The 27281-nt window shown below is 42.1% G+C and overlaps 1 protein-coding gene across 1 annotated transcript in view; it reads right to left on the reverse strand.

Moving 5' to 3' along the window:
• The window catches only part of LAMC2 (laminin subunit gamma 2), a 77759-nt gene that overhangs the window by 18591 nt on the left and 31887 nt on the right, over positions 1-27281 (reverse strand). The window contains exons 4-13 of the mRNA XM_060774488.2: positions 26962-27060; positions 24535-24671; positions 22613-22732; positions 19102-19291; positions 16013-16122; positions 12300-12521; positions 7500-7682; positions 5471-5674; positions 4142-4284; positions 1506-1662 (exon numbers count right to left, since the gene is read on the reverse strand). Coding sequence (XP_060630471.2) covers positions 1506-1662; positions 4142-4284; positions 5471-5674; positions 7500-7682; positions 12300-12521; positions 16013-16122; positions 19102-19291; positions 22613-22732; positions 24535-24671; positions 26962-27060 — 1565 coding nt within the window. The remainder of the gene's footprint in view (positions 1-1505; positions 1663-4141; positions 4285-5470; positions 5675-7499; positions 7683-12299; positions 12522-16012; positions 16123-19101; positions 19292-22612; positions 22733-24534; positions 24672-26961; positions 27061-27281) is intronic.

Consider the following 27281-nt stretch of genomic DNA (forward strand, 5'->3'; position numbering starts at 1 on the left):
CACCACTTTCGCAGTTGCGTCTGGTGGGGACGAGAGACAGGGCCTTTTCTGTGGTGGCCCCTCGGCTATGGAACTCTCTCCCAATTGAGATCAGATCTGCCCCCTCCCTTCTGTCCTTCAGAAGGCTGGTGAAATCCTGGCTATGGAAGGAAGCATTCCCAGAGTAATGGTTGAAACCGGCTACAGAACAAGGTTATTGACCACACATACGGACTGAGTTGGACATGATTTTATCTTGGCGATTTGGCTTAATTGTAATTTTAATCAATATGTATTTTAACTCGTTATTATATGATGTTTTTGGATTGTACTATAAGCATTGAATCCTTGCTGTAAGCCGGTCTGTGTCCCTCTACGGAGGTTGAGAAGATCGGGATATAAACGAGAGATATTGACAAGCTGGAATGCATCCAGAGGAGGGTGACTATAATGATCAAGGGTCTGGAGAACAAGCCCTATGAGGAGCGGCTTAAAGAGCTGGACATGTTTAGCCTGAAGAAGAGAAGGCTGAGAGGAGACATGATAGCCATGTATCAATATGTGAGAGGAAGTCATAGGGAAGCTTCTGAAAACTCCTGACAACAAACAGAATATAGGGGGGGCGCATGGCTCGAGGGCGGTACATGTGAAAAAAATCTTGGAGTCCTCATGGACAAAAAGTTAAACATGAGTCAACAATGTGATGCGGTTGCAAAAAAAGCCAACAGGATTTCGGCCTGTCTCAATAGGAGTATTGTGTCCGCCTTGGTTAGACCACACCTGGAATATTGTGTCCAATTCTGGGCACCGCAATTGAAGAGACATATTGACAAGCTGGAATGTGTCTAGAGGAGGGTGACTAAAATGATCAAGGGTCTGGAGAACAAGCCCTATGAGGAGTGGCTTAAAGAGCTAAGCATGTTTAGCCTGAAGAAGAGAAGGCTGAGAGGAGACATGATAGCCATGTATCAATATGTGAGAGGAAGTCATAGGGAGAAGGGAGCAAGCTTGTTTTCTGCTGCGCTGGAGACTAGGATGCGGAACAATGGCTTCAAACTACAAGAAAGGAGATTCCATCTGAACATGCGGAAGAACTTCCTGACTGTGAGAGCTGTTCAGCAGTGGAACTCTCTGCTCTGGAGTGTTGTGGAGGCTTCTTCTTTGGAGGCTTTTAAACAGAGGCAGGATGGCCATCTGTCGGGGGTGCTTTGAATGCAATTTTCCTGCTTCTTGGCAGGGGGTTGGACTGGATGGCCCATGAGGTCTCTTCCAACTCTGTGATTCTATGATTCATATCTATATACCCAAGAGCATGATCCAAAGTAAACAGTAGCGGAAAAGGAAGGGTCGCTTCAAATCAAAACCAACAATTCCTACAAGAGTCATTCTATCTGCTTCCACTACTGGTGCCTAAGACCATTCTTTTACGTAGTAAGGAAAGAATGGTTTCTACATTTATCTCAAGCATTTCTTTTCTCCAACTTCCTACTTTTCAGTCCTATCAGAGTCTGAGAGACTCAAATCACCTTGTAAGTGCTGGGCTTCTCTCAGGACTTGTTGGAGCATCTCTTCAGCCTCTCGCATCTTCCTCTCTAGTTCTGCATTATCTCCTTGGTTTCCATTGGTTTTTATCTGGTGCACAAGTGTTTCAAGTCCTTGTAGTCTCTGGAGATACTGATCTACCTGGAAACAAGATATGTTATCTATGTCACAAAGCAACAGAAAACATGTGTAGATACAGTACTATGTAAAAAGGAACATTTGCGACAAAGTCAAGAGTGTTCAAGAACCTAAAAGTGAAGGGATTCAAAACTGAGGATCCTCTTCCTGATAATTTACATTGTCCGATCTCCCAGTGTTTTAAAATTTTATCCTTGCCCAGTGAAATCTTCTGTGTTTTTAATGATTTTATATTGTTGTGTCACTTTTTATATTGGTTTTGCATTTTATGTATTTTATTTTCTGGTTTTGTTATGGTTTTTTTTGTGTTATATTATGTGTACTGTACTGATGGGCATGGCCTCACCGAGTCGCACCGAGTCCCCCTGGGGGAGATGAAGAGGGGTATAAATATTATTATTATTATTATTATTATTATTGATGTATTACAGTTTGTAGTAGTTATTTTAGTTTTTGTTCTTTACAATAGCTTGAAGCAATTTACATCTGGATCCTCATAGTATCCGACACAAATACTTTACAGAACCAACTATACTTAACTTCAAGGATTTTTTTTTTTTTGTCGTGTCAGGAACGACTTGAGAAAATGGTGTTTTTGTCATTCTTCTGGGAGGCTTCTCTCATGTTCCCACATGAGGAGCTGGAGCTGATAGAGGAAGCTCATCCGCGCTCTCCCCGGATTTGAACCTGTAACCTGTCGGTCTTCAGTCCTGCCGGCACAGGGGTTTAATCCACTGTGCCACCAGGGGCTCCAAAAGTTAATGTGTCCATATCTTTAATTTCATTTATCTTTGTTTATTGAAGAAGAACTTTCTACTACATAGAAATTGTGATTTTGGAAACTGAAGTTTCGTTATATGACATTTAACAATATTTGAGTTATTATTTTTAACGTCATGTACCTATGAAGAATGTCCTGGCATATAGTTATGGTTATCTTGGAAGCTCTAAGTTCACTGTGTTGACAAAGTATTGATAAACTATCTTCTATTTATATACAGTCTCTAATTAATCGTGTGAATGTTCTCATGTTACATTCAATGTAGAATTTCTTGGAACATAGAAATTGTGATTTGCAATCTACGGTTTTTGTAATAGTTTAATCCACTGCGACACTGGGGGCTCCTTCAAGGATAATTTCATATGAGGATTCAACTATCTTTAGAATGCAGCAGTGGTGAAAATGTGGCCTAGGGACTTCATACTTTATACTATTCACTAAAGCAGTGTTTCTCAACCTGGGGGTCGGGACCCCTGGGGGGGGTCGCAAGGGGGTGTCGGAGGGGTCGCCAAAGACCATCAGGATACACAGTATTTTCTGCTGGTCATGGGAGTTCTGTGTGGGAAGTCTGGCCCAATTCTATTTTTGGTGGGGTTCAGAATGCTCTCTGATTGTAGGTGAACTATAAATCCCAGCAACTACAACTTCCAAATGTCAAGGTCTATTTTCCCCAAACTCCACCAGAGTTCACATTTGCGCATATTGAGTATCCGTGCCAAGTTTAGTCTAGATCTAACATTGTTTGAGTCCACAGTGCTTTCTGGATATAGGTGAACTACAACTCCCAAGCTCAAGGCCAATGCTCACCTACTCCTTTCATTATTTTTTGCTGGTCATGGGCATTCTATGTGGGAAGTCTGGCCCAATTCTATCATTGGTGGGGTTCAGAATGCTCTCTGATGGTAGGTGAACTATAAATCCCAGCAACTACAACTTCCAAATGTCAAGGTCTATTTTCCCCAAACTCCACCAGTGTTCACATTTGGGCATATTGAGTATTCATGCCAAGTTTAGTCTAGATCTAACATTGAGTCCACAGTGCTTTCTGGATACAGGTGAACTACAACTCCCAAGCTCAAGGCCAATGCTCACCTACTCCTTTCATTATTTTTTGCTGGTCATTGGGCATTCTGTATGCCAAGTTTGGGTCAATTCCATCTCTGGTGGAGTTCAGAATGCTCTTTGATTGTAGGTGAACTATAAATCCCAGCAACTACAACTCCCAAGGTCCAGAGAATGAAAATACATCCTGCCTATCAGATATTTACATGTCGATTCATAACAGGAGCAAAATTCCAAGTATGAAGTAGCAATGAAAATAATTTTAGGGTTGGGGGTCACCACAACATGAGGAACTATATTAAGGGGTCGCAGCCTTAGGAAGGTTGAGAATCACTGCACTAAAGTCTTTTTAATGACCTCCATATTCTTTCAAACATTCCCAATAGCACATAATCACCCGACCCCCAATTTTAGGAAAAACACACAACTGGTAAAGGCCCAGCTGAAAAAAAATAGAGCCCAAACAGCTGAAATCAGAAACTGGAAGCTATTGTCATGTGTATTTTCAGATAGCTTTTGGTGACCTGAGGTTGATTTGTTTATCACCTACACACAGCAATGTTGGGATACAGAACTAATGTGGGCTGGATGTTGGAGTGATGCATTTGGTATGAGAACATGACAAAAGCAAAAGCCAACCTGAATCTTCACTTGACTGTAGCAGGCTGGACAGAGGAGACGGTGTTCGCAGCTTCGTCCTTCGAATCCTGGCTTACAAATGCAGCTTCCATCTCTCTGACACTGCAGGGGCTCAACAGTTCCTACTGGATTACAATTGCAAGCTGCACAAGTAAGAAAAAAGGAGTTTAGTGACAGAAAAGTCCACATATACCTCTATAAGAGACAATCCTTGCTAACTCAGGACCTATTTACAGTGCCATATAAAATCCAGATTATCTCCTTTGGACTGGATTATATGGCAGAGTAGACTCATATAATCCAGTTCAAAGCAGATAATGTGGATCATCTGCTTTGATAATCTGGATTATATGGCAGTGTAGAAGGAGCCTCAGAGAGACAAGAAACACGTCTGATCTGATCCATTACATTATTTGTTCATTAATCTACTCACAAAACCTGCACCTTGAATTGGGCCTGGAAAATAATTGGCAGTCAGTGGAGCTCCTTAAACAGGAGGGTGGCAACCAACTGCTTTACAAGCTTGCAACCAACTGCTTTTCAGACCAGATTGATGTGTTAGAGCTATCTAACCATTTCAATTGTACCTAGGTCTGGACCAGGACACCTTTTTTGCCCTTAGCAAATGACAAAATAGCCAATTTCATTTACAGGTAATCTTACTTTAGTGATTAGTAGACTGGATATCTTTAAAGGTTATGGGATAGGCCATCTGCCTCATCTGATTCTGCCCTCCAACTCTTCTCTGCCTTTTCCCCATGAGACAATCACCCCAGTTTCTCTAACGGAAGGGCTGGCCATGTTTTTCATTGGGTGGCTCTCCAAACCACACATGAAAATGCAACTACCTAGAGCCAGCCATACAGGTCAAAAGTCTGTCAGATATGTAATCTTGTCTATTAGCCTTCCAGGCAAAAGATCTGGATTTCCTTGAGGAAGTGACATGACAAACATTTGATTATAATTATTCAGTCCTTAGTTGTCCCAGTGTCTGGTTCATACTAGTTTTTATAATCTAAAATGATATGTGATTCCCTGTGATGCCCTTGATTCATTTGTTCAGGATTGAGAGACTGGACGCAGAATAATGGCTTCAAACTACAAGAAAGGAGATTCCATCTGAACATTTGGAAGAACTTCCTGACTGTGAGAGCCGTTCACCAGTGGAACTCTCTGCCCGGGAGTGTGGTGGAGGCTCCTTCTTTGGAAGCTTTTAAACAGAGGCTGTCAGGGGTGCTTTGAATGCAATTTTCCTGCTTCTTGGCAGGGGGTTGGACTGGATGGCCCATGAGGTCTCTTCCAACTCTATGATTCTATGATAGTGGTTACCTCGGCATTTTTCTGCTGGGTTAGGAGACACAGGATTTCCAAAGAACCCATCCCTGCAATGGCATTCCCCTGTCAATTGGTTGCACATCAGGGAAGCATTTGGATCAGTGTTTTGACACCGACATGGTTGGCATGGCCGTACTGGACCTTGTTCACCCAAAGGGTCTCCAAAATAGCCAGAGATACAAAACTCACAGCGAACTCCTGCAGGAGAGAAGGAAAAACATGCAGATAGTCATGACCTAGCAACACTTGGATCTCACTCTATATATCCCTCGTGACGCTAGAAAACCTAACCATAGGCCTCCCAGATTTAAGAGTATGTACTGACTCTCAGGGCCGTAGCCAGAAAAAAATTTCGGGGAGGGTTGACAATTTCGGGGGGGGGGGGGGGGGTTGAAAATTTCGGGGAGGGTTGAAAATTTTGGCGGGGGGGGGGGGGCGGGTTGAAACCTGCCTCCTAGCTCACACTGAAGCAAAGAGCACAAAGAGCAGGGGGCAGAGCAACCTTCCATAGCCTGCAGCTCCACCCCTGTCAACCACCTCCACCAAGTCTGGCCTCCTTAATGAGAGCATTCAACACACACACACCCAACTTGGTTGCTGCACTACATCGGCTATTGCTGCAAGTAATGACAGTGTGAATAAATTGTCAATATTTGCTTGAGATAGTGCTTGCAGTTCTGGAGGCACTCTTAATTTTTTGCATCTCATAGACTTAGCAGCATGGGGATTGGGTTAACCAGTTAAAACTCATGAGTAAACCAGGTTTTTTTAAAAAATCTGAAACATTTCGGGGGGGGTTGAACCCCTAAAACCACCCCCTCGCTACAGGCCTGCTGACTCTTAAATACTAGTTTTAATTCTCAGCTTCAATTCCATGACTATCTCCGGCTCCTAGCTTACTACAGCAAATAATTATGTTTGATAGGAGTCAGGAGTTGGGCATGTGGATTTCATTAAGGTGCCTTTCTCTAGTGCTTCTCTCAATAATAATAATAATAATGTCAGAGGACTGAAGTTTGCCAGCGGAAGGATTGCTAGATCAGCAGACACTGTATTAAAAATGAGGACTCTGCAAGCTTTCAGTTACAACAGAAAACTACGTTTTACTAAGTACATCTACACACGTCTATTCACAAGCTACAGACAGGAACTCCAAGGCAAAAACAACAGTCTCTGAACATCTGCTTATCTGACTTCTGGTTGAGACCAGTTCCTCCCTCTTCTTCCCAGAGAACACGTTATCTCATTTCTGTCAAGGTTACAGTTTCACAGCCTCAACACAGTATTTTCTTATACACAATAGAGCAGAATAGAATCCATCTTGAATTACATAGAAGCACATTGAAAAACACACATGCATAACTAAATAATCCTGACAAATAATAAAATAATAATAATAATAAGCCATTAGAACAAATGCCATCAGAACCAGAATTGAAAAGTTGACAACAGATCCCAAATGTAGACTCTGCAAGGAAGCACATGAAACAATAGATCACATCCTCAACTGCTGCAAGAAGATTTCACAGACAGACTATAAGCAGAGGCATAACACCGTTGCTCAGATTAATGCGGGACTGCCCAGAACGTTGTCTGACAGCTCCTCCTTTATTGAAGGAGTTCCCGCAATAAAGGCCATGTCTGGACGGGCCCTTGAAGACCTGAATGTAGAAATATGAGCTTACATGAGTAAACATCTAAAAGGGGGAGGAGTGTCATTTGAAGGAAGGTATTGTGGGAGGACCTTCACTCTTTTCTCCTGAAGCTGTTTTCACTGACAGACTTTACTCAAAACCACTGGAAGCATATGTCTGAGATCCCTGGCTAGAAGAAAAGACCTAAAAAAGATGAAACAATTTGCTAGTGGTAGTAGGAGGTCTTGCACTACTACCAGCAAATCATATCTTACTAAATGTCTAGTTTCAACGCTGATTCACATCACATAACTTTTGCTAGGCTCTTGCAATTTCTGTTGGAAATGGCAAAAAGGTAATAATTATATATCATAAAATTTAGATATTACCATCAGTGCCTGGAAGGCACTTGTTGCAAACAATTTCTCCTGTGCTCTGTCGGACCGAACAGCCATGTCCTCTTTGGCAAGGGCATGGTTGGCAGCTCTGTGGGTTCCAAGTGGGCCTGTAATAGTCAGCTGGGCAGGCAGCGTGTATGGGCTCCATGTTTTCATCTCCAGAATAACATTCTCCTAAACAAAGACAGAAAGTGGTGAAAAGAATGACAGCAGTGAAAGCAGAGTTCAATAACACATGGCTCAAAGGTTGAATTTCTCTTACGGTTCTTTGTGTACATCTAGTTACCTCTCAACAAAAGTTTGATCCAAGCACAGTCAGCCCATTGTATGCTAATCAAGGTGGTCAGTTGAAACATTCACACCTAGCTCTAGCAGACAAAAGTCCTTTGTCTCACCCTGGTCATTCCACAGATATATATATACCCTTTTTCCTAGTTCCAACAGACCTCACTACCTCTGAGGATGCTTGCCATAGATGCAGGTGAAACGTCAGGAGAGAATGCCTCTAGACCAGTGGGTCTCAACCTGGGGGTCGGGACCCCTGTGGGGGTCGTGAGGAGGTGTTAGAGGGGTCACCAAAGACCATCATAAAACATAGTATTTTCTCCTTGTCAGGGGTGTTCTGCGTGGGAAGTTTGGTCCAATTCTATCATTGGTGGGGTTCAGAATGCTATTTCATTGTGGGTGAATTGTGGTAGCAGCCAATAGTGAAAGGACCAAGGCAGAGACATCTCCAGCTCATCCTCTGTTTGGGTATCAGCCAGCACGTCAACGACTTAAATCAAGAAATAGTTTTCTAAGATCTACAGAGACACTTGCTGGAACACCTCAGCAAGCGAGAGTCCAAAAGTGGCAGGCTCAAACCCAGAACCTCAAACGATGGCTGATACCAAATGAGAGACTCCCCCCTGGGCACACAGAAGACAGGGCAACTTGGAAGGCACTGAACAGACTGCGCTCTGGCACCACGAGATGCAGAGCCAACCTTCAGAAATGGGGCTACAAAGTGGAATCCTCGACATGTGAGTGGGGAGAAGAGCAAACCACTCACCCCCTGCTGCAATGCACCCTGAGCCCTGCCACATGCACAAGGGAGGACCTTCTTGCGGCAACACCAGAGGCACTCCAAGGGGCCAGATACTGGTCAAAGGACATTTAATCAACTACCAAACTCACAAATGTTGTATTTTATCTGTTTGTTTGCTTTGTTCTGTTAGAAATGTAATATAATTGACCGGTTGATCTGATACGACAAAATAAATAAAAATAAAATTGTGGGTGAACTATGAATCCCAGCAACTACAACTCCCAAATGGCAAGGTCTATTTTCTCCAAACTCTACCAGTGTTCACATTTGGGCATATTGACTATCTGTGCCAAGTTTGATCCAGAACCATCAATGTTTGAGTCCAAGGTGTTCTATGGATGTAGATGAACTACAACTCCCAAAACTCAAGGTCAGTGTCCACCAGACTCTCCCAGTATTTCTCTTGGCCACGGGAATTCTGTGTGCCAAGTTTGATTCAATTCCATCATTGGTGGAGTTCAAAAGGCTCTTTGATTGTAGGTGAACTATAAATCCCAGCAACTCCAACATTCCCAAATTACAAAATCAATCCCCTCCAACCCCACCAGTATTCAAATTTGGGCGTATCAGGTATTTGTGCCAAATTTGGTCTAGTGACTGAAAATACATCCTGCATATCAGATATTTATATTATGATTCATAACAGCAGCAAAATTGAAAATAACGCTATGGCTGGGGGTCACCACAATGTGAGAACCTGTACTAAGGGGTCACGGCATTAGGAAGGTTGAGAACCACTGCTCTAGACCATGGCCATACAGCCCGAAAAAACCTACAACAACCCAGTGATTCTGGCCACGAAAGCCTTCGACAATACGTTCTTTGTGTAGTTGTTATTAGAACCCAAAGATCGCCAGCTTCTAAACAAAACACAAAACAGGCTTCTCCCATGGTTAAAAATAAAAATCCATAAAAATACTTATGCTATGGACTTAAAAGAAAACTTTCTAAAGATGTTTCATAGATGGTATACTACCCCAAAGAAATTAGGACTCATGTATAAAAATGCAAGTAAAACTTGTTGGAAATGCCAGGACCAGGAGGGCAGTTTCTTCCACGTGCGGTGGACTTGTAAAGAAGCCCAAAAATATTGGAAAGTGATACACGAGGAGTCCCAAAATCTACTCGGAATTACATTTGGAAGAAAACCAGAATATTATCTTCTAGGTCTTACAGACTCTGACTTAAATTTGGATCATAATAAAGATATTCTATTCACATATATCTCTACGGCGGCAAGAATTTCCTGTGCGAAGTTTTGGAAATTAAATAAAACTCCATATAAGGAAGATTAGATACGTAATTAAGAGAAATCAGAGACATGGACAAATTAACTTTTTTTTTGAAGTCGAATTCGGGAAGCCCAATAAGAAGGACAGACTGGACACTTTTTGACGTGTATGAAAAAGAAAAAAAAAATCAGAAAGATAATCTTTAGAGGTGTTTCTCCGAACAATATATATCTATAGACATATTCTTCTCTGTTATGTTTTAACTGTTCTGTTGGGCTTGGCTCCCTGTAAGCTACCCGAGTCCTTTCGGGGAGATGGAGGCAGGGCCTAAAAATAAAGTTGTTGTTATAATTATTATTATTATTAAATGTAGTAGGTGACTGGTATATGCTTCTAATGCAAGCATGGGCTAACTTCAGCCCTCCAGGTGTTTAGGACTTCAATTCCCATAATTCCTAACAGCCTGTAAACTGGCTGGGATTTCCAAAACACCCAGAGGACTGAAGTTCCCATACCTTGGGAAGTCTGACTTGGCCACGGTGGTCCACGCTCTGGTTACATCCCGTTTAGATTACTGCAATGCTCTCTACGTGGGGTTGCCTCTGAAGATTGCCCGGAAGCTCCAACTAGTCCAATGAGTGGCAGCCAGATTACTAACAGGAGCGGGGTACAGGTAGCATACTACTCCTCTGTTGTGCCAGCTCCCCTTGCTGCCAATTAGCTTCCGAGCACAATTCAAAGTGCTGGTGTTAACCTATAAATCCCTAAACGACTCCGGCCCAGTTTACCTGTCCAAACGGATTCTCCCCTATGAACCATCAAGATTGTTAAGATCATCTGGAGGGGCCCTGCTCTAGGTCCCACCAGCCTCGCAAGCGCGTCGGGTGGGGACGAGGGACAGGGCCTTCTCGGTGGTTGGAACTCCCTCCCACTGGAGATTACAACTGCCCTTTCTCTCCTGACTTTTAGAAAACAGGTGAAACCTGGCTCTGGAAACTGGCATTTCACGAGTGAGTCAATAACCCGTGGCTATATGGATGGATGGTGATGAACGATTTTATTGTGACGACTTGGCCATGATTGTATTTTTGGTATTTTAATGTGTTAGTGTATTACGGAATGTGATGTTTTTAAATGATTGCTTGAGATATTATTATTGGAAACTGGCCTAAGTCCCTCCACGGAGGTGAGAAGACCGGTATACAAAAGTTCTAAATAAATAAAATAACTTTGATTGAATGCTTCTAATGGCGAAAACAGATATTGGGAGCTAACACTTGACAACATTATTTTCTGTGTCCCATAGAGGGCAGGAGAGCTCTTTTACTGTAAAAAAAAAAAAAAAAGATAATAAGGAATAGGTCTTGGGACTGTGGAGTGGCCGTCCTAAGTGGAATAGACATAGCTTAACATGTCTGCTTGATTGAAACAAACCTTCTTCCTCAAAAAAGGAGAACATGTACTGATTGAATGAAAATCTGCCTGCATGGGCATTACTTTGTTCATAAAGTAGGAGGAAAGTGATGTCATTCCCAAGTATCCCTCATAGAATCCTGGTTAGTAGGCCTGGGTAACAACGCAAAAATTTGTTTCTAAAATCGATTTGTATTTGGGGGGTTTTTTTGTTTCGATATTTAAAATAATTACAAAATTTTCCCTTTAAAAAGTTCGGTATTTACGAAATTTCGTTAATATTTACAAAACATTTTGTAAAGATGGCGCCCTTTTTTTCCAATATTTTTTCAATATTTTTCCAATATTTTTTAATTTAATTATTAATTTAGTAGAATAGGGAGGAGAAATTATTATTAAGGAGGGAAGGCAGGCACTCACTCTGGCGGGCCCTCAAGCGCTGCCACCGAGTCGGGTCCGGCTCCTCCGAAGCAATGCGAAATTGGGAGAAGGGCTCCCAAAAGGCCATCTAGCCCAGCCCTCCGCTAAGGAATTGGGAGAACGAAGCACAGCCCTCCGCTAAGGAATTGGGAGAACGAAGCACACCCACCGCAAAGGTGAGGAAGGAGGGACGGGCCGCCTTCCCGCTGAGGGTCGCTCGCCCTCTCGCTCGCTTGCTCAGCCGGCGCCTTCCCCGCCCTCTCCTCCTCCTCCTCCTCCTCTTTCAGCTCTGCCTCTGACTGGCTAAGGAGAGGAGAGAGAGGAGAGCTCCCAGCAAGCATCTAGCCAAGCCATCTTACGTATTTCCGAAATGGACGGAAATACAAAAATTTTTGGCGCATGCCGTTTCGATATTTAAAAACACTTCCGGGTTTAAAAATAAGTTTTGTAATCGTTTTGTAATTGCTAAAATTAACGAATATTTAACGAATTACAAAATTAACGAACGAAACCGCCCAGGCCTACTGGTTAGACAATCTAGTAACAGTTTGAAGATTCACTGACTTTCTTAGTGAGTTGCCCGCACTATTAAAAACACCCGAATAACCAGAACAATAGGTTCCCTGTGAATTTCCATACCTGTGTCTGGGTCGCAGAGTCCTCCTCCCTGGCAACTGCACAGCACACAGTTGCCGAGAGCTTCACGTCTAGCAAACTCCTCTCTCTTGTATCCTGGAGCACATTTCTCACAGAATTGCCCTTGATATCCAGTCGGGCACACACATTGTTCCACCCAGGGTGCTGGTGTACCAGGTCCTGGCCGTGCCGAAACCAAATTGACGTTACTGAGGTAGCCTGTGGCTGAAAAATAGACACATAGAATGCACATTGCAGTGAATGCTTGAGAAATTAACATGATTAGTACCATTAATCCCAACTGCAAAATTTATAACAGGAACAGTTGTTTGAGCAGCAGGCCTAGCAATGACAGATCAGCTCATTTCTGGTTCATGTTCGTTCAGTCGTCTCCGACTCTTCGTGACCTCATGGACCAGCCCACGCCAGAGCTCCCTGTCGGCTGTCACCACCCCCAGCTCCTTCAAGGTCAGTCCAGTCACTTCAAGGATGCCATCCATCCATCTTGCCCTTGGTCAGGCTCTCTTCCTTTTACCTTCCATTTTCCCCAGCATAATTGTCTTCACTAGGCTTTGCTGTCTCCTCATGATGTGGCCAAAGTACTTCAACTTTGTCTCTTTGTCTCTGGTTCATGTTACTTTCATACAAATTCATTTGACAGCCTGTCCCATGCTGTTTCTAAATGATTCTGCCACTTTTCTAAAATTCACATCTTAGGATTGATTGCACTTAGTCATTATGAACTGAACCCAGCACTTTATTTGCTCAGCCATGATAGCTATTAATCGTTTTGGTTCGTGCTCTTACCTACAAGAAGCACTGCCTGAACATCAAGCAAAAAGTGGGTGCTAGAAACAATATCATACGAAAGCTGACTGGCACAACCTGGGGATCACAACCAGATACAGTGAAGACATCTGCCCTTGCGCTGTGCTACTCTGCTGCTGAGTATGCATGCCCAGTGTGGAACACATCTCACCACACTAAAACACTGGATGTGGCTCTTAATGACACATGCCGCATTATCACGGGGTGTCTGCGCCCTACACCAGTGGAGAAATTACACTGCTTAGCCGGTATTGCACCACCTGACATCCGCCGGGAAGTAGCAGCCAATAGTGAAAGGACCAAGGCAGAGACATCTCCAGCTCATCCTCTGTTTGGGTATCAGCCAGCATGTCGACTTAAATCTAGAAATAGTTTTCTAAGATCTACAGAGACACTCACTGGAACACCTCAGCAAGCAAGAGTCCAAAAGTGGCAGGCTCAAACCCAGAACCTGAACCAATGGCTGATACCAAATGAGAGACTCCCCTCTGGGAACACAGAGGACTGGGCGACTTGGAAGGCACTGAACAGACTGCGCTCTGGCATCACGAGATGCAGAGCCAACCTTCAGAGATGGGGCTACAAAGTGGAATCCTCGATATGCGAATGTGGAGAGGAGCAAACCACTGACCACCTGCTGCAATGCAACCACATGCACAATGGAGGACCTTCTTGCAGCCGCACCAGAAGCACTCCAAGTGGCCAGATATTGGTCAAAGGACATTTAACCAACTACCAAACTCACAAATGCTGTATTTTATCTGTTTGTTTGTTTGTTTGCTTTGTTCTGTTAGAAATGTAATATAATTGACTGGTTGATCTGACACGACAAATAAATAAATCATTTTTACAGTGTTGCCTGATTTTATGTTTATTGATGTTTGATATTGCTTGTTTTTTGATGCTCATTTTAACCTTTGTAAGCTGCCCCAAGTCCCTTCGGGGAGATGGAGGTGGGGTATAAAAATAAAGTAATTGTTATGATTATAATTTTAAACAAAAAAAGATGACGCCACAGCAGACTTTTGCTGTGTGCACTGTTGCATAGTATTGGTGCAATGTAACTCCACATGCAGATATTTACATTAATCTGGGAAGATTTTTTTATTTATCTAAAACATTTGTTTTCTGCCCTTCTCACCCCACAGGGGACTCAGGGCGGAGCACAACACATATACGGCAAACATTCAATGCCGGGACCAAAAACCATAAATATAAGCTTTTAAACAGAGGCTGGATGACCATCTGTCGGGGGTGCTTTGAATGCAATATTCCTGCGTCTTGGCAGGGGGTTGGACTGGATGGCCCATGAGGTCGCTTCCAACTCTATGATTCTATGATTCTATATACAAACATTAAAATAACTTATATTCAGATTAAAAGTTGCTTACAAACCATCTCAGGATACTGAATTGCAGTCAGGGATTCCTCAATGTAGAGGCCAATACAACAAAACCTCCCCTCAAATATTCATTCCCTATTACCAATGTCCCCATAGTCACTATTCCAATATGAAACCACGGGCATGTCTGGGTGAACTATATATCCTAAAATATAGTCTCAATTTCTTTAGACCATGATAAGTTGGACAAGAATTCTCCACGTGACCTTTGTTTGTTATTTAAAAATTGTACCAAAATCTTCTGGGCCATACGGAGATTTCTCTGGCAGACACACAAAGGTTCCTCAGAAAGCAAGTCAGTATATAAAATGCTCCTTAAGGATAAACATTTCTGGAACAAGAATCCAAAAGCGGACACTGAATATCTACTTTTTCAGTGAGTATTTATATTGTTTGATAGCACTGTTAAGAACTTGTAAGAACCCTTCTGAGATTAAAATAATTGAAGTTAATACTTTTTTTAAAAAAAAATTGCATACAATCAGCAAGCAAGAGTCTAGAAATGGCAGGTTAAAACCCAGAACCTCAATCAGTGGCTGATACTAAATGAGAAACTCTCTCCTGGGCACACAGAAAACTGGGCAACTTGGAAGGCGCTGAACAGACTGCGCTTTGGCACCACAAGATGCAGAGCCAACCTTAAGAAATGTGGCCACAAAGTGGAGTTCATGACATGCGAAAGTGGAGAAGACCAAACCACAGACCACCTGTTACAATGCAGTCTGAGCCCTGCCACATGCACAACGAAGGACCTTCTTAGAGCGACAACAGAGGCACTCCAAGTGGCCAGCTTCTGGTCAAAGAAAATTCAGCATAATGCCAAATTTTTGACTTTGTTTGTGGTTTTTCTATATGTTATAACTGTATTGTCAATTTGCTTCTGACACGATAAATAAAATAAATAATAGGGCTGGGCGGTTTCGTTTCGTAATTTCATAATTCGTTAAAAATTTGTTATTTTTTTGGTTACGAAGCGATAACAAACCATTCAGGAGCATCTAAAAAACGAAACGAATTTTTCAATTCGTTTCGTAATTGCTTCGTATTTGTTTCGTATTCGTTTCGAAATCGTTTCGAAATCATTTCGTTATTATTCCCGCATGTCTGGGGCAAGTTTTATAGCTGTTGTTTGTTTAATCAGTGAAAAAAAATTATAAATATCATACCAACAGTCAACAACAGAGGGAGAGGGAAGCTTCAGAAGTTCCCCCTGTCCCATTTGGAGGTTTTTTAGCGTATTGCGTGGTCGCGTCCGCCATTAACGAATCAATTCGTATTCGTTTCGTATTGCTTCGTAATTTTACGAAATTTCGTAAATATCGAACTTTTTTAAAGAAAAATTTCGGAATTCTTTTAAATATCGAAACGAAAAAAACCCCAAAAAACGAATCGAGTTTAGAAACAAATTTTTCCGTGGTTGCCCAGCCCTAATAAATAACACAATCAATTTTTAAACCATGTTCTACCATCCTAATTCCAAACTCACTGTCTCCAAAAGTAGCTCTGATTCGAAGAGTTGTCAAGTTCCCAATTAACTGGTGATATTCTGTTTTACTCAGCCTAGGATTCCAGTTACTGCTTGGGTGCTCATCCAACCTGGAGATCAGAGAAGTAGAAATAAATTGAGGTCATGTGAAAAAATATCTATGCAGCTATACTTAAGTACAACATTTCCCTTTGCATGGATACCTACGAATGATTTTTTTTTAAAAAAATGAAAAACAGCTATCTATAGATGTTTTACTACTAACAATGGTAAAAGGGTAAAATTTCTAGGAAGAAAAGGCTACCCTTCAAGTGTGTTAGAGCACAAAGACATAAACAAAAGATACCATTCTTCGGTGATCCAATGACAAGGGTAGTCATAATAGTAATAATAATAATAATAATAATAATAATAATATCATATGATGGTCCAATTCCACCTAGAGAAAGGAGGTGGTGGCCAATGGACAAAATAATAATAATAATAATAATAATAATAATAATAATAATAATCTTTATTTATATACCACTCTATCTCCCCGAGGGGACTCAGAGGGGTTCCCAGGTAACATCACAAAACACACAAAGTAAAAAACAAGATAACCATAAGATTAACAAAACAAAATATAAGCATAAAAATTGTCACCATAACACACATATATTAAAAGTGATCCTGCCTGTTCAAGGCAATTAAAAAATTTAAAAGGCTGGGCCAAGATTTGTGCAAACCCAAAAATTCTAGGGGGCCCGGGAATTAAGTGCAATGCTATGGCAGGCAACAATAATATTAAGTACGGGTCTGTGGCTGTTCATTCCGAGGCCGATTAGAGGAAAGAATCTGGGTAACTGGTAGGAAGAATAAGGCCGCATTCGACAATGTGTAAGACTGAGTTAGAACTGGTAATTTTCAAAGGCTTGTTGAAACCACCAGGTCTTCAAGCTCTTGCGAAAGGAGGGGAGGGATGGGGCCTGTCTTATTTCCCTTGGAAGGGCGTTCCAGAGGTGGGGGGCCACCACCGAGAAGGCCTTCTCTCTCATCCCCACCAACCGTGCTTGTGATGGAGGTGGGACTGAGAGGAGGGCCTCCCCGGAAGATCTTGTGCCAGTTCATAGAAGGAGATGCAATCGTGGAGATAGGTGGGGCCCGAACCGTTTAGGGCTTTATAGGTCATGACCTGCACCTTGAATTTGGCTCAGTGACTTATCAGCAGCCAATGAAGCTGTTTTAATAGGGGTGTTGTATGCTCCCTATAGTTTACTCCAGTAAGGAGCCTGGCTGCCGCCCGTTGTACCAGATGAAACTTTTGGGCTGTTTTCAAGGGCAGCCCCATGTAGAGTGCGTTGCAATAGTCCAGTTTGGATGTAACCAAGGCGTGGACCACCCTGGCCAAGTCAGACTTCATGAGGTATGGTCGCAGCTGGCGCACAAGTTTGAGTTATGCAAATGCCCTCCCGGCCACCGCTGACACCTGAGCATCAAGTGACAGCGTTGAGTCCAGGAGGACCCCCAAGCTACGGACCTGAGCCTTCAGGGGGAGCGTAATCCCATTGGAGCCAAATGGCTGTATTGCTCCTATGCACTTTACCTTTCCCCTCATCTCAACAGTCCTTCAGGAAGTTAAATTAATGTTGACATCGGTTGGGTAGCAGAGGCCAAAAAGAATGTGGAGCAAGGCAATAGATCAAATCACTTTTTGTTTGCCTTCCCTGAGGAAAGACACTTCAAAAAGGCTGAGAACTTTTCTTCTTAAGTCAATTGACTCTTCTTTGCTAAGCAATGGTCAAAGTCACTGATTTCCACATTAACCACATTTTCGACAGCAATTTTTCTGCGGATTGTGTGCCAAGAATCCATTATTCAATGCAAAAGATTGTGGTGAGCTGCATATAGGACCTTGAATGGGCGCATATGCAATTAACAGGCTACAATTACTATAAAGGAAAATCAATAGCAGTCTTTGAGTGAAGATAGATATATTTAAGGGCTTGTGAAAAACTACCCAAATGCTACATGCTTACAAAACAAAAGCTGTCATACATATGGTTTATCCATATGTATACCATTTTTAAAAAATGGTTCAAATCTAGTATTGCTGGTGGTTCGATTCTAAAGACAATTCCGATGTTCACAGAAAAAAAAGTTCAAAACTTTTCGAAACTTCCGAATCCTTCCTTAATGGTTTGAAAGCGTTATTTCCTGTTTCATTGGGTGGTCTTTACTTTGAAAGTAGTTGTTTTACTCCAGTAGCGGGAGGGAGGGGGAGGGAGCAAAGGGAGGAAATTCATCCACTCTGGTTTAAAACAGCTTTCCAGACATGAGACAGAAGTGGGAGGAAAGGAAAGGGAGGAAATTTATCCACTCTGGTTTAAAATGGCTTCCCGGGTTTGAGACAGAAGTGGAGGGAAAGGAAAGGGAGGAAATTCATCCACTCTGGTTTAAAATGGATTCCCTGGCTTGAGACAGAAGTGGGGGGGGAGGAAATGGAGGAAATTAATCCACTCTGGTTTAAAATGGCTTCTCTGGCTTGAGACAGAAGCAAGGGGGAGAGGAAAGGGAGGAAATTCATCCACTCTGGTTTAAAACGGCTTCCCAGGCTTGAGACAGAAGTGGGGGGGAGAGGAAATGGAGGAAATTAATTCACTCTGGTTTAAAATGGCTTCTCTGGCTTGAGACAGAAGTAAGGGGGAGAGGAAAGGGAGGAAATTCATTCACTCTGGTTTAAAACGGCTTCTCTGGCTTGAGCCAAGGCCAGGGACCAGAAGTGGGGAAAACCTGAATCATTTCCGACTCACACTGCTTTGTGACAGAAATGGTGGAAAAAGCTTCGGAAGGGCAAAGAGACTTCCCATTTCCTTAAAAACATCAAAATCATTCCAAAAAGCAATTATTTCCGAATTTATTCCAAATTACGACGATTCCGACTGACCCTAACCATGCCTAGTATACCACTTAGTACAGGAATTGTCAAGGGTCAGCCATCAATGTGCGTACCTACCCATGACAACTGATTCAATTACATTCCTCCCATCGTCAAGGAAGTGGCACTGTGTTATACAGACTAATGTTCCCTGGCATCCTAAGCAATTTACCTGAATGTGTATGTCTTGCTGGCTCTACAAGACAACACCCTTCCATGGGGTGCAAGAGGAGTGCTGATTTTAAAACCAGCTCCTTCCAAGACAACATCATGGTGAGAAGGGTGATGTCCAGGTCGGTTCACGCGATAATCAAAAGACAGTGTCTGTCCATAACTCAGCTGTTGGTTTCCAAGGAACTTGTCTACAAAGAAAATACGAAATAAATGACAATTCAAAATGGCACTGACAACAAAAGTGTGCTACTAGCAAGATTAATTTGATAGAGTCCATGCTATATATGTGACAATGTTCTGGCAGAAAAGATTTCAAGGAAAGCTACTAGTATCATTACACTATGTAACATTAAAAAAATCTGTTCCTAGTTTGAAAATGTTATTCCCTGTTTAATTGTGCAGTACTTACTTTGAAAGTAGATGCTATACTCCAGATTTTTTTTTTTGTTGCTGCTACACACCATATTGAATTGGTTGAGATTCTATGAGATACTAATTAAAAAACTATAATGAAATATGCTGCAGGGTGTCCCGCAAAAATGACGTTTTTGCTGTTTGATGAACTTTTCCCATGTTTTAATTATAGAGCCAATTAAGAAATCACATTTATATCCCAAGAACAAACCTATGTTACATAGTATTATCAATGGCATATATCCCACTGACATTCTTCTCCCACTGTTCAGCCAAAAAGATTTATTTATTGTGTCAGGAGCAAACCAAATAGTTGTATTACATTTTTTAACAAACAAACAAAACACAAAGTTTGCAAGCTTGGTAGTTGATTAAATGTCCTTTGACCAGTAGCTGGCCACTTGGAGTGCCTCTGGTGTTGCTGTAAGAAGGTCCTCCACTGTGCACGTGGCAGGGCTCAGGTTGCATTGCAGCAGGTGGCCTGTAGTTTGCTCTTCTCCACACTCGCATGTTGTGGATTCCACTTGGTAGCCCTATTTCTTAAGGTTGGCTCTGCATCTCGTGGTGCCAGAGCGCAGTCTGTTCAGCACCTTCCAAATTGCCCAATTTTCTGTGTGCCCAAGAGGGAGTCTCTCATTTGGTATCAGCCATTGATTGAGGTTCTGGGTTTTAGCCTGCCACTTTTGGATTCTCGCTTGCTGGGGTGTTCCAGCGAGTGTCTCTGACCATCTTAGAAAACTATTTTTTGATTTAAGTCATTGACGTGCTGGCTGATACCCAAACAGGGGATGAGCTGCCTTGGTCCTTTCACTATTGGCTGCTACTTCCCTGTGGATGTCAGGTGGTGCAATACCGGCTAAACAGTGTAATTTCTCCAGTGTTGTTGGGCGCAGACACCCCGTGATAATGCAGCATGTCTCATTAAGAGCCACATTTACTGTTTGGTCCATCTAACTTTGGTCCAAAAGCAAGGTGCTGGCTGCTGGAGTTGATGAACAACTGCACTGCATTCTGTTAGATCCTCAAAATCTGGACAAAAGAAATAGTCATAGCCAAAAAGATGATCCAAAGGAGTTCATATCAAATTCAAGATCTTCCAAATTTAATTTCAGTTCATTTTTAGCATGCCTACAGATCCTGGCCTAACCTACCTTTCACGATTCTACATCTGAATCCGGCAAAGAGGGCAGAATTGAGTGGGAAAAACATACTTTGCATACAAAGGATACGATTTTAGGGTCATGGGATTTCTGGATACGGAAATATTACTGTTTGAAATCCAAGCAGGGAACCTTTGGTCTACAAGTAAATTTGGCCAATGAGGCTACATCCTGGGCCATGAATTTCTGAAAAGCTAGAAGCATGTGATAATTCTATTTTATCCAATTTGTCATTGATCCACTTCTTTGGACTTCGCGCAAATCTACCATTTGCCAAAATATACGATTGTGTGCTTTTCTTTTCCATTTTTGGTTCATCCCATCGAGTAAGAGGTCTGCCCACAGGTCTCTTGGTATCCAATTTGCTAGTCAGCATGTCCATTGGTTGTCTTTTGTTTGTGCTATATGTCCTGCCCATCTTCTTTTTGCCTCACAGATTTCATTGACCACGTCACGTACTCCAGTTCTTTGATGCAGCTCTTTATTGCTGACTTTATCTCTTATTGTCATGCCACACATCCTTCTTTCCATTGCTCTCTGAGTCACCGCCAGTTTTTCCTCCTCTAACTTTGTTGTTGCCCATGTTTCTGATGCGTATAACATTGCCAGTAAAACTGTAGTGTTGGCAGCTTATCATCTGTTAGCATTGTCCAGTTTTGATTAAAAGCTGTCCAAGTAGCCTTATGTCTTCTTACCCATTTTCCATTTTTCAGTTTATTCGATTGTACTTGCTGTCATACACACACACACACTAGCCATCCCCTGCCATGCATTGCTGTGGCCCAGTCTGTGTATATGTGTCTTGTGTGTGTATATATTTATATATGTGGGTATATATGTGTATATATGTGGTTTTGCACATGTGTTGTAATGTATTTTTTGTTTTTTGGCTTTTAAAGTTTCCTTTGAAGACTGCTCGGAAGCTTCAAATGGTTCAGCGTTCAGCAGCCAGGTTGCTAACAGGAGCGGCACTCAGGGAGCATACAACTCCTCTGTTGCGCCAGCTCCACTGGCTGCCAGTTTGCTACCAGGCACAATTCAAAGTGCTGGCATTAGCCTAAAAGGTCCTAAACGGTTTTGGCCCTACTTACCTCTCCGAACGCATCTCCTCCTATGAACTGACTAGGACACTAAGATCATCAGGGGAGGCCATGCTCTCTGTCCCGCCTGCATCACAGGCGCACTTGGCGGGGATGAGAGACAGGGCCTTCTCAGTGGTGGGCCCTCGGCTGTGGAACGCCCTGCCTGCAGATATCAGATCAGCCCCCTCCCTGCTGGCATTTTGGAGGAAAGTGAAAACCTGGCTGTTTGAACAAGCATTTGATTAAACAGTGTAATTGAACATAGGGATGGAATAATGGATGATGAGACTGGATTCTGATTTTACTGTTGAGGCGCTAATGATTGTTATTCTGATGTTAATGATTTATGTTACAATTGTTTTTAATTGCCCTATACTTGTCTCGTGATGCTTTGTATCGATGTTGTTCACCACTTTGAGTCACCTGAGGGCTGAGAAAAGCGGTATATTAATAAAGTAAATAAATAAATTATGCTGTGTTTTTATGAGTGATGGTAACTTGTTGACCTGATAGGTGTATTGTGTCCAAATTTGGTGTCAATTTGTCCAGTGGTTTTTGAGTTATGTTAATCCCACAAATTAACATTACATACACACACACACACACACACACACACACACACACACATCTTCTTCAGTTTCATCTCTATTTATAAAGATGCAGCCCTGGACACACTGCCCATTTTAAATCCATTTCATTTTCTTCAATTTCATTTCCAGTCCTACTGATTTTGAGAGTTGAACTAATTATTGAAGATCATGTTGTGATAATATTAGAATAGATTAAGGATACAAATAGACTATCAGATCGTCCTCTGTATTGCCACCCTTCTGTAGAGTATGAATATACATACCTGGCGCCACAAAATAGATAGGACCTGATCTTCTTTTTGCCACATAAACTTCCTTATGGTAGGGAGACCAATGGAGCTGAAAAGGGGACCCATTTCCATGAGCTTGCCAGCCTTCATCTCCTGGAATACAAGAAAATCACAGTTTATTGAAAAAGCTTGGATATCAAATTGACACTCACTGACTCAGGAAATGTGACTGTGACACTTCTTATTTTACGTAGGTAAAAGAAAACTGCATATGAAGAAAGAATGATGCATGGTAAACAGTCACATTCCTATGTTTAAGGACCAAATAATCCCGTAGATGTGGGGCTACATGACCTTCCAGTGGGATGCAGTGGTTAGAAAGCTGGGTTAGGAATTCGGAATTCTAGGTCCAGGTTCCCAACAAGGCATGAAACCTACTGGATGACCTTGAGCCATTAATTAACAGTGTGACCTAACTTAGATGTTGTAGGAATAAAGTGGGGAGCAGAAATTTATTTATTTATTTATTTATTTATTTATTTATTTCGGATATGTATAGCCCGCCCTTCTCAACCCCTGGAGCGGGGGGGGGGGGGGGGGGACTCAGGGTGGCTTCTAGCCGGCACATGTTCGATGCCTACAATTCAACACAATAAAATACACAACAAAAACAGTAATTATAAATAGTTAAAAACATTGAGTTAATACAATAAAATCTACTAGAAAAGAAAGCCAGTCTGGTGGCTGTAGAGACTCCATTCAGCTTGTCAAATAATCCGTTTCCATAACTATTGTCGTCATTAGAATAATAGAATCATAGAATCAAAGAGTTGGAAGAGACCTCATGGGCCATCCAGTCCAACCCCCTGCCAAGAAGCAGGAATACTGCATTCAAATCACCCCTGACAGATGGCCATCCAGCCTCTGCTTAAAAGCTTCCAAAGAAGGAGCCTCCACCACACTCCGGGGCAGAGAGTTCCACTGCTGAACGGCTCTCACAACTGTCCTCGTCAAGTCTGCAAGATTACCCAAAGGCTTGATCCCACATCCACATTTTTAATTTCCTTCTAAAGGAGAAAAGCATAAATATGGTCTTAAACTTATTGGAGGGGACAACAACACAGATTTAAATAATAAATAAACATTACAATCAGCAGCGTGCCATTTTTTATTGTGTTGATTGTGTTGATCCTAATGTGAAACATCTATTATTTATTCATTTACTGTATTTGTATACCGCCTTTCTCAGCCAATCGGTGACTCAAGGCGGTTTCCAACAAATCAGTACACATAAAACATAGTATAAATTAAGACATTAAACAGTATAAAACATCACAAGAGCAACAAAAACAACGTCATTTGTGTCTCCTTATTATCAAGCTTTGTCCAGTTCCATTCTCAAATCATTCGATTTCCTATAATAGCTACTCTGCATCTGTGAACGCTTGCTTGAACAGTCATGTTTTTACTTGCCTACAAAACATTAAGAATCAGGGAGCAGATCTGATCACCCTAGGCAGGGTGTTCCATAGCCGAGGGGCCACCGCTGAGAAGGCCCTGTCTCTTTTTTCTGCTAGTTATCTGTCAAGATGGGTATGTTGATGGCAGCTGCAGGTGACCTTGAGCAGCAATTTCAATGAAATTGTGAATTTTTTAAAAAAAACAACACATTGTTAACAGTTACTTGTCAGAGCAGGTTTCTCAGTGGCAAATAGCAGAGATCAAAGATTGCCATTTGATCTACCAATAGTAGCCATAACATGAAATCTAGATTTTAAAAAGACACACATTCTCACCAAAGGAAAGTTGGACACTATATGGTCAATCTAACTCAGTCATTCTATTATGCAAGCTTATGATGTTTGGTATTGGCAACTGGAATTGCAACATATTCAGCACAACACCTAAAATATTGCTCATGCAAAAGAAAATGCAGATGACAGTGACATTCTTACCTTGTTGGAAAGAAGAGGCAATCTTATGCACACTATAGTTTTTTGCACTAGTACATGTAGTTGAGTGTCCAGAACAGAAGCATTGAGAGCAGCCTTCTGGATTTCCTGCATTGAGGTTATAATAGCCCTGCTTGCAACTGTGTGAAAGGCAAAATCAATACATCATGTGGTTGCTTTCTTGTGAGCTCATATATACAACAAAAGGTGGTGATCATGACATATCTCATTACGATTCCAGATACCTCAATCGCAACACATATTTGAAAGGACAATGGAATACCTAACTTGAGAATTTATTTCCACCAGGTAGCAAAAATATGATTAAACTAAAGTCATCCATCACTACATAATCTGGATCACCATTCTGAATAGTTGACAGCTTGGTATGTTTCCCTTTGCTAGACAGACAGTCCCTCATGTTTCTCAAAGTCCATGTGTTGAGATCCTAAGAGTCGATACAATGAGCATCCTTACACTGTGTAACTCTGTGTAACTCTGCACCAACTAGAATGTGTCAAGGGGATAGCGACTAAAATAATCAAACCAAGCCATATGAAGCAAGAATGAAGAAGATTGGACTAAATGGCCATTAGAGCCCCCTTCCACTTCTATTATTATTATTATTATTATTATTATTATTATTATTATTAAGGCTGGATGGCCATCTGTCAGGTATGTTTTGTCCGTGCTTTCCCTGCAGAATGAAGGGGGTTGGACCAGATGGCCTTTAGAGCTCCCTTCCATGTCCCTTATATATTTCACACACAAAGAATAGGAAGAGTAGAGGGAAAAGGGTGGGAAAGGAGGAAGAGAAAGGTAAGAAGGGGAAAGAGAATAGGAAGGGGGCAAGGAAAAGGGTGAGGAGAAAGGATGGAGAATATACAGACCCACACAAAGAGAATAGGAAGAGGGAAAAGGGTGAGGGCCCTTCCACACAGCCCTATATCCCACAATATCGGCAGAAAATCCCACAATATCTGCTTTGAATATCTGAGTCCACACTCAGATAATATGGGATTTTCTGCCTTGCTCTTCTGGGGTATAGGGCTGTGTGGAAATCCCTGAGAAAGAAGGAAGCAGAATAGATATAGATATAGACACACACACACACACACACACACATACACACACAAAGAGAATAGGAAGAGAGCAGGGGAAAAGGGTGAGAAGGAAGGAAGGTGAATATATATATATATATATATATATGGATGGCATGGACCAACTTCGGCCCTCCGTGTGTTTTGGACTTCAACTCCCACAATTCCAATCAGCCAGTAGGAAGTCCAAAATACCCGGAGGGCCAAAATTTGTTCATCCCCCCATATCTACCTACCTACCTATCTATCTATCTATCTATTCAGTAATTGGGGGGGGGGGGGGGCTAAAATATTGTTTGCTTACACTTGAAAATTACCTAGGGCCGGCTCTGAGTGGAAGCTCCTTGTTTGGAGGCTTTTAAATAGAGGCTGGGTGGCCATCTGTCAGGGTGCTTTGATTGTGCTTTTCCTGCATGGCAGGGGGTTGGACTACATGGCCCATGTGGTCTCTTCCAACTCTATGATTCTGAGATTCTATGCACGGTGTAGCCTTCGGTTTTGGTTACTGTGCACTTCAACATTTGCAATAGAGATAGAGGAAATGGGGAAAACTAGAAATGAAGATAAAAGGGACAGAGCGCTAGAAGATTTCTTTTTAGAATTATAGAATCATAGAGTTGGAAGAGACCTCATGGACCATCCAGTCCAACCCCCTGCCAAGAAGCAGGAATATTGCATTCAAATCACCCCTGACAGATGGCCATCCAGCCTCTGTTTAAAAGCTTCCAAAGAAGGAGCCTCCACCACACTCCAGGGCAGAGAGTTCCACTGCTGAACGGCTCTCACAGTCAGGAAGTTCTTCCTCATGTTCAGATGGAATCTCCTCTCTTGTAGTTTGAAGCCATTGTTCCGCGTCCTAGTCTCCAAGGAAGCAGAAAACAAGCTTGCTCCCTCCTCCCTGTGGCTTCCTTTCACATATTTATACATGGCTATCATATCTCCTCCCAGCCTTCTCTTCTTCAGGCTAAACATGCCCAGCTCCTTAAGCCGCTCCTCATAGGGCTTGTTCTCCAGACCCTTAATCATTTTAGTTGCCCTTCTCTGGACACATTCCAGCTTCTGGAAGTTCTGCTCTGCCTTAATCAGACATGTTTGGGCCTCATTGCCAAACATTTTGAAAACTCCAAATTTTACTCAGTGGAAACAGATATTTTGGCATCACATTCATAATTCGATCCTTGCACACTTAATGTGACTCACATTGTCCTGATGAATGACAAGTCAGAAAGAAATTATGCTCTTTGAAAGCAAAAAAAAACCCAAAATCCTATAGCTCACTAAATGAATTCTTTAAACAATTCTTTCACCATATAGAATTTTATACAGGTACCTGTTGCATTGTTCTCCTGTAACTGCTGTTTTGCAAATGCAGCGTCCTGACACGCATTCCCCCGTGCTTCCATCTGGATCACAATTACAGCGGGAAATCCTATGACAAACGATGAAAATGTTCAAATTAAGCTTTATACTCAACATGGAAACATGTATGCAATTCAATAAAGAAAGACACAGGTGGTGCTACGTGTTACCCCCCACCCCCACCCCCACCCCTTGAGACAACTTAGTGATATGTTGCTATTGTATACTAAAAAATGGCTAGAGTTAACCACTAATTTGCTTAACTTCTAACACTTTAATAATGTAAGAGCA

The sequence above is a fragment of the Anolis sagrei genome, chromosome 4 (genome assembly GCF_037176765.1).
Source record: "Anolis sagrei isolate rAnoSag1 chromosome 4, rAnoSag1.mat, whole genome shotgun sequence".
NCBI lineage: Eukaryota > Metazoa > Chordata > Lepidosauria > Squamata > Dactyloidae > Anolis > Anolis sagrei.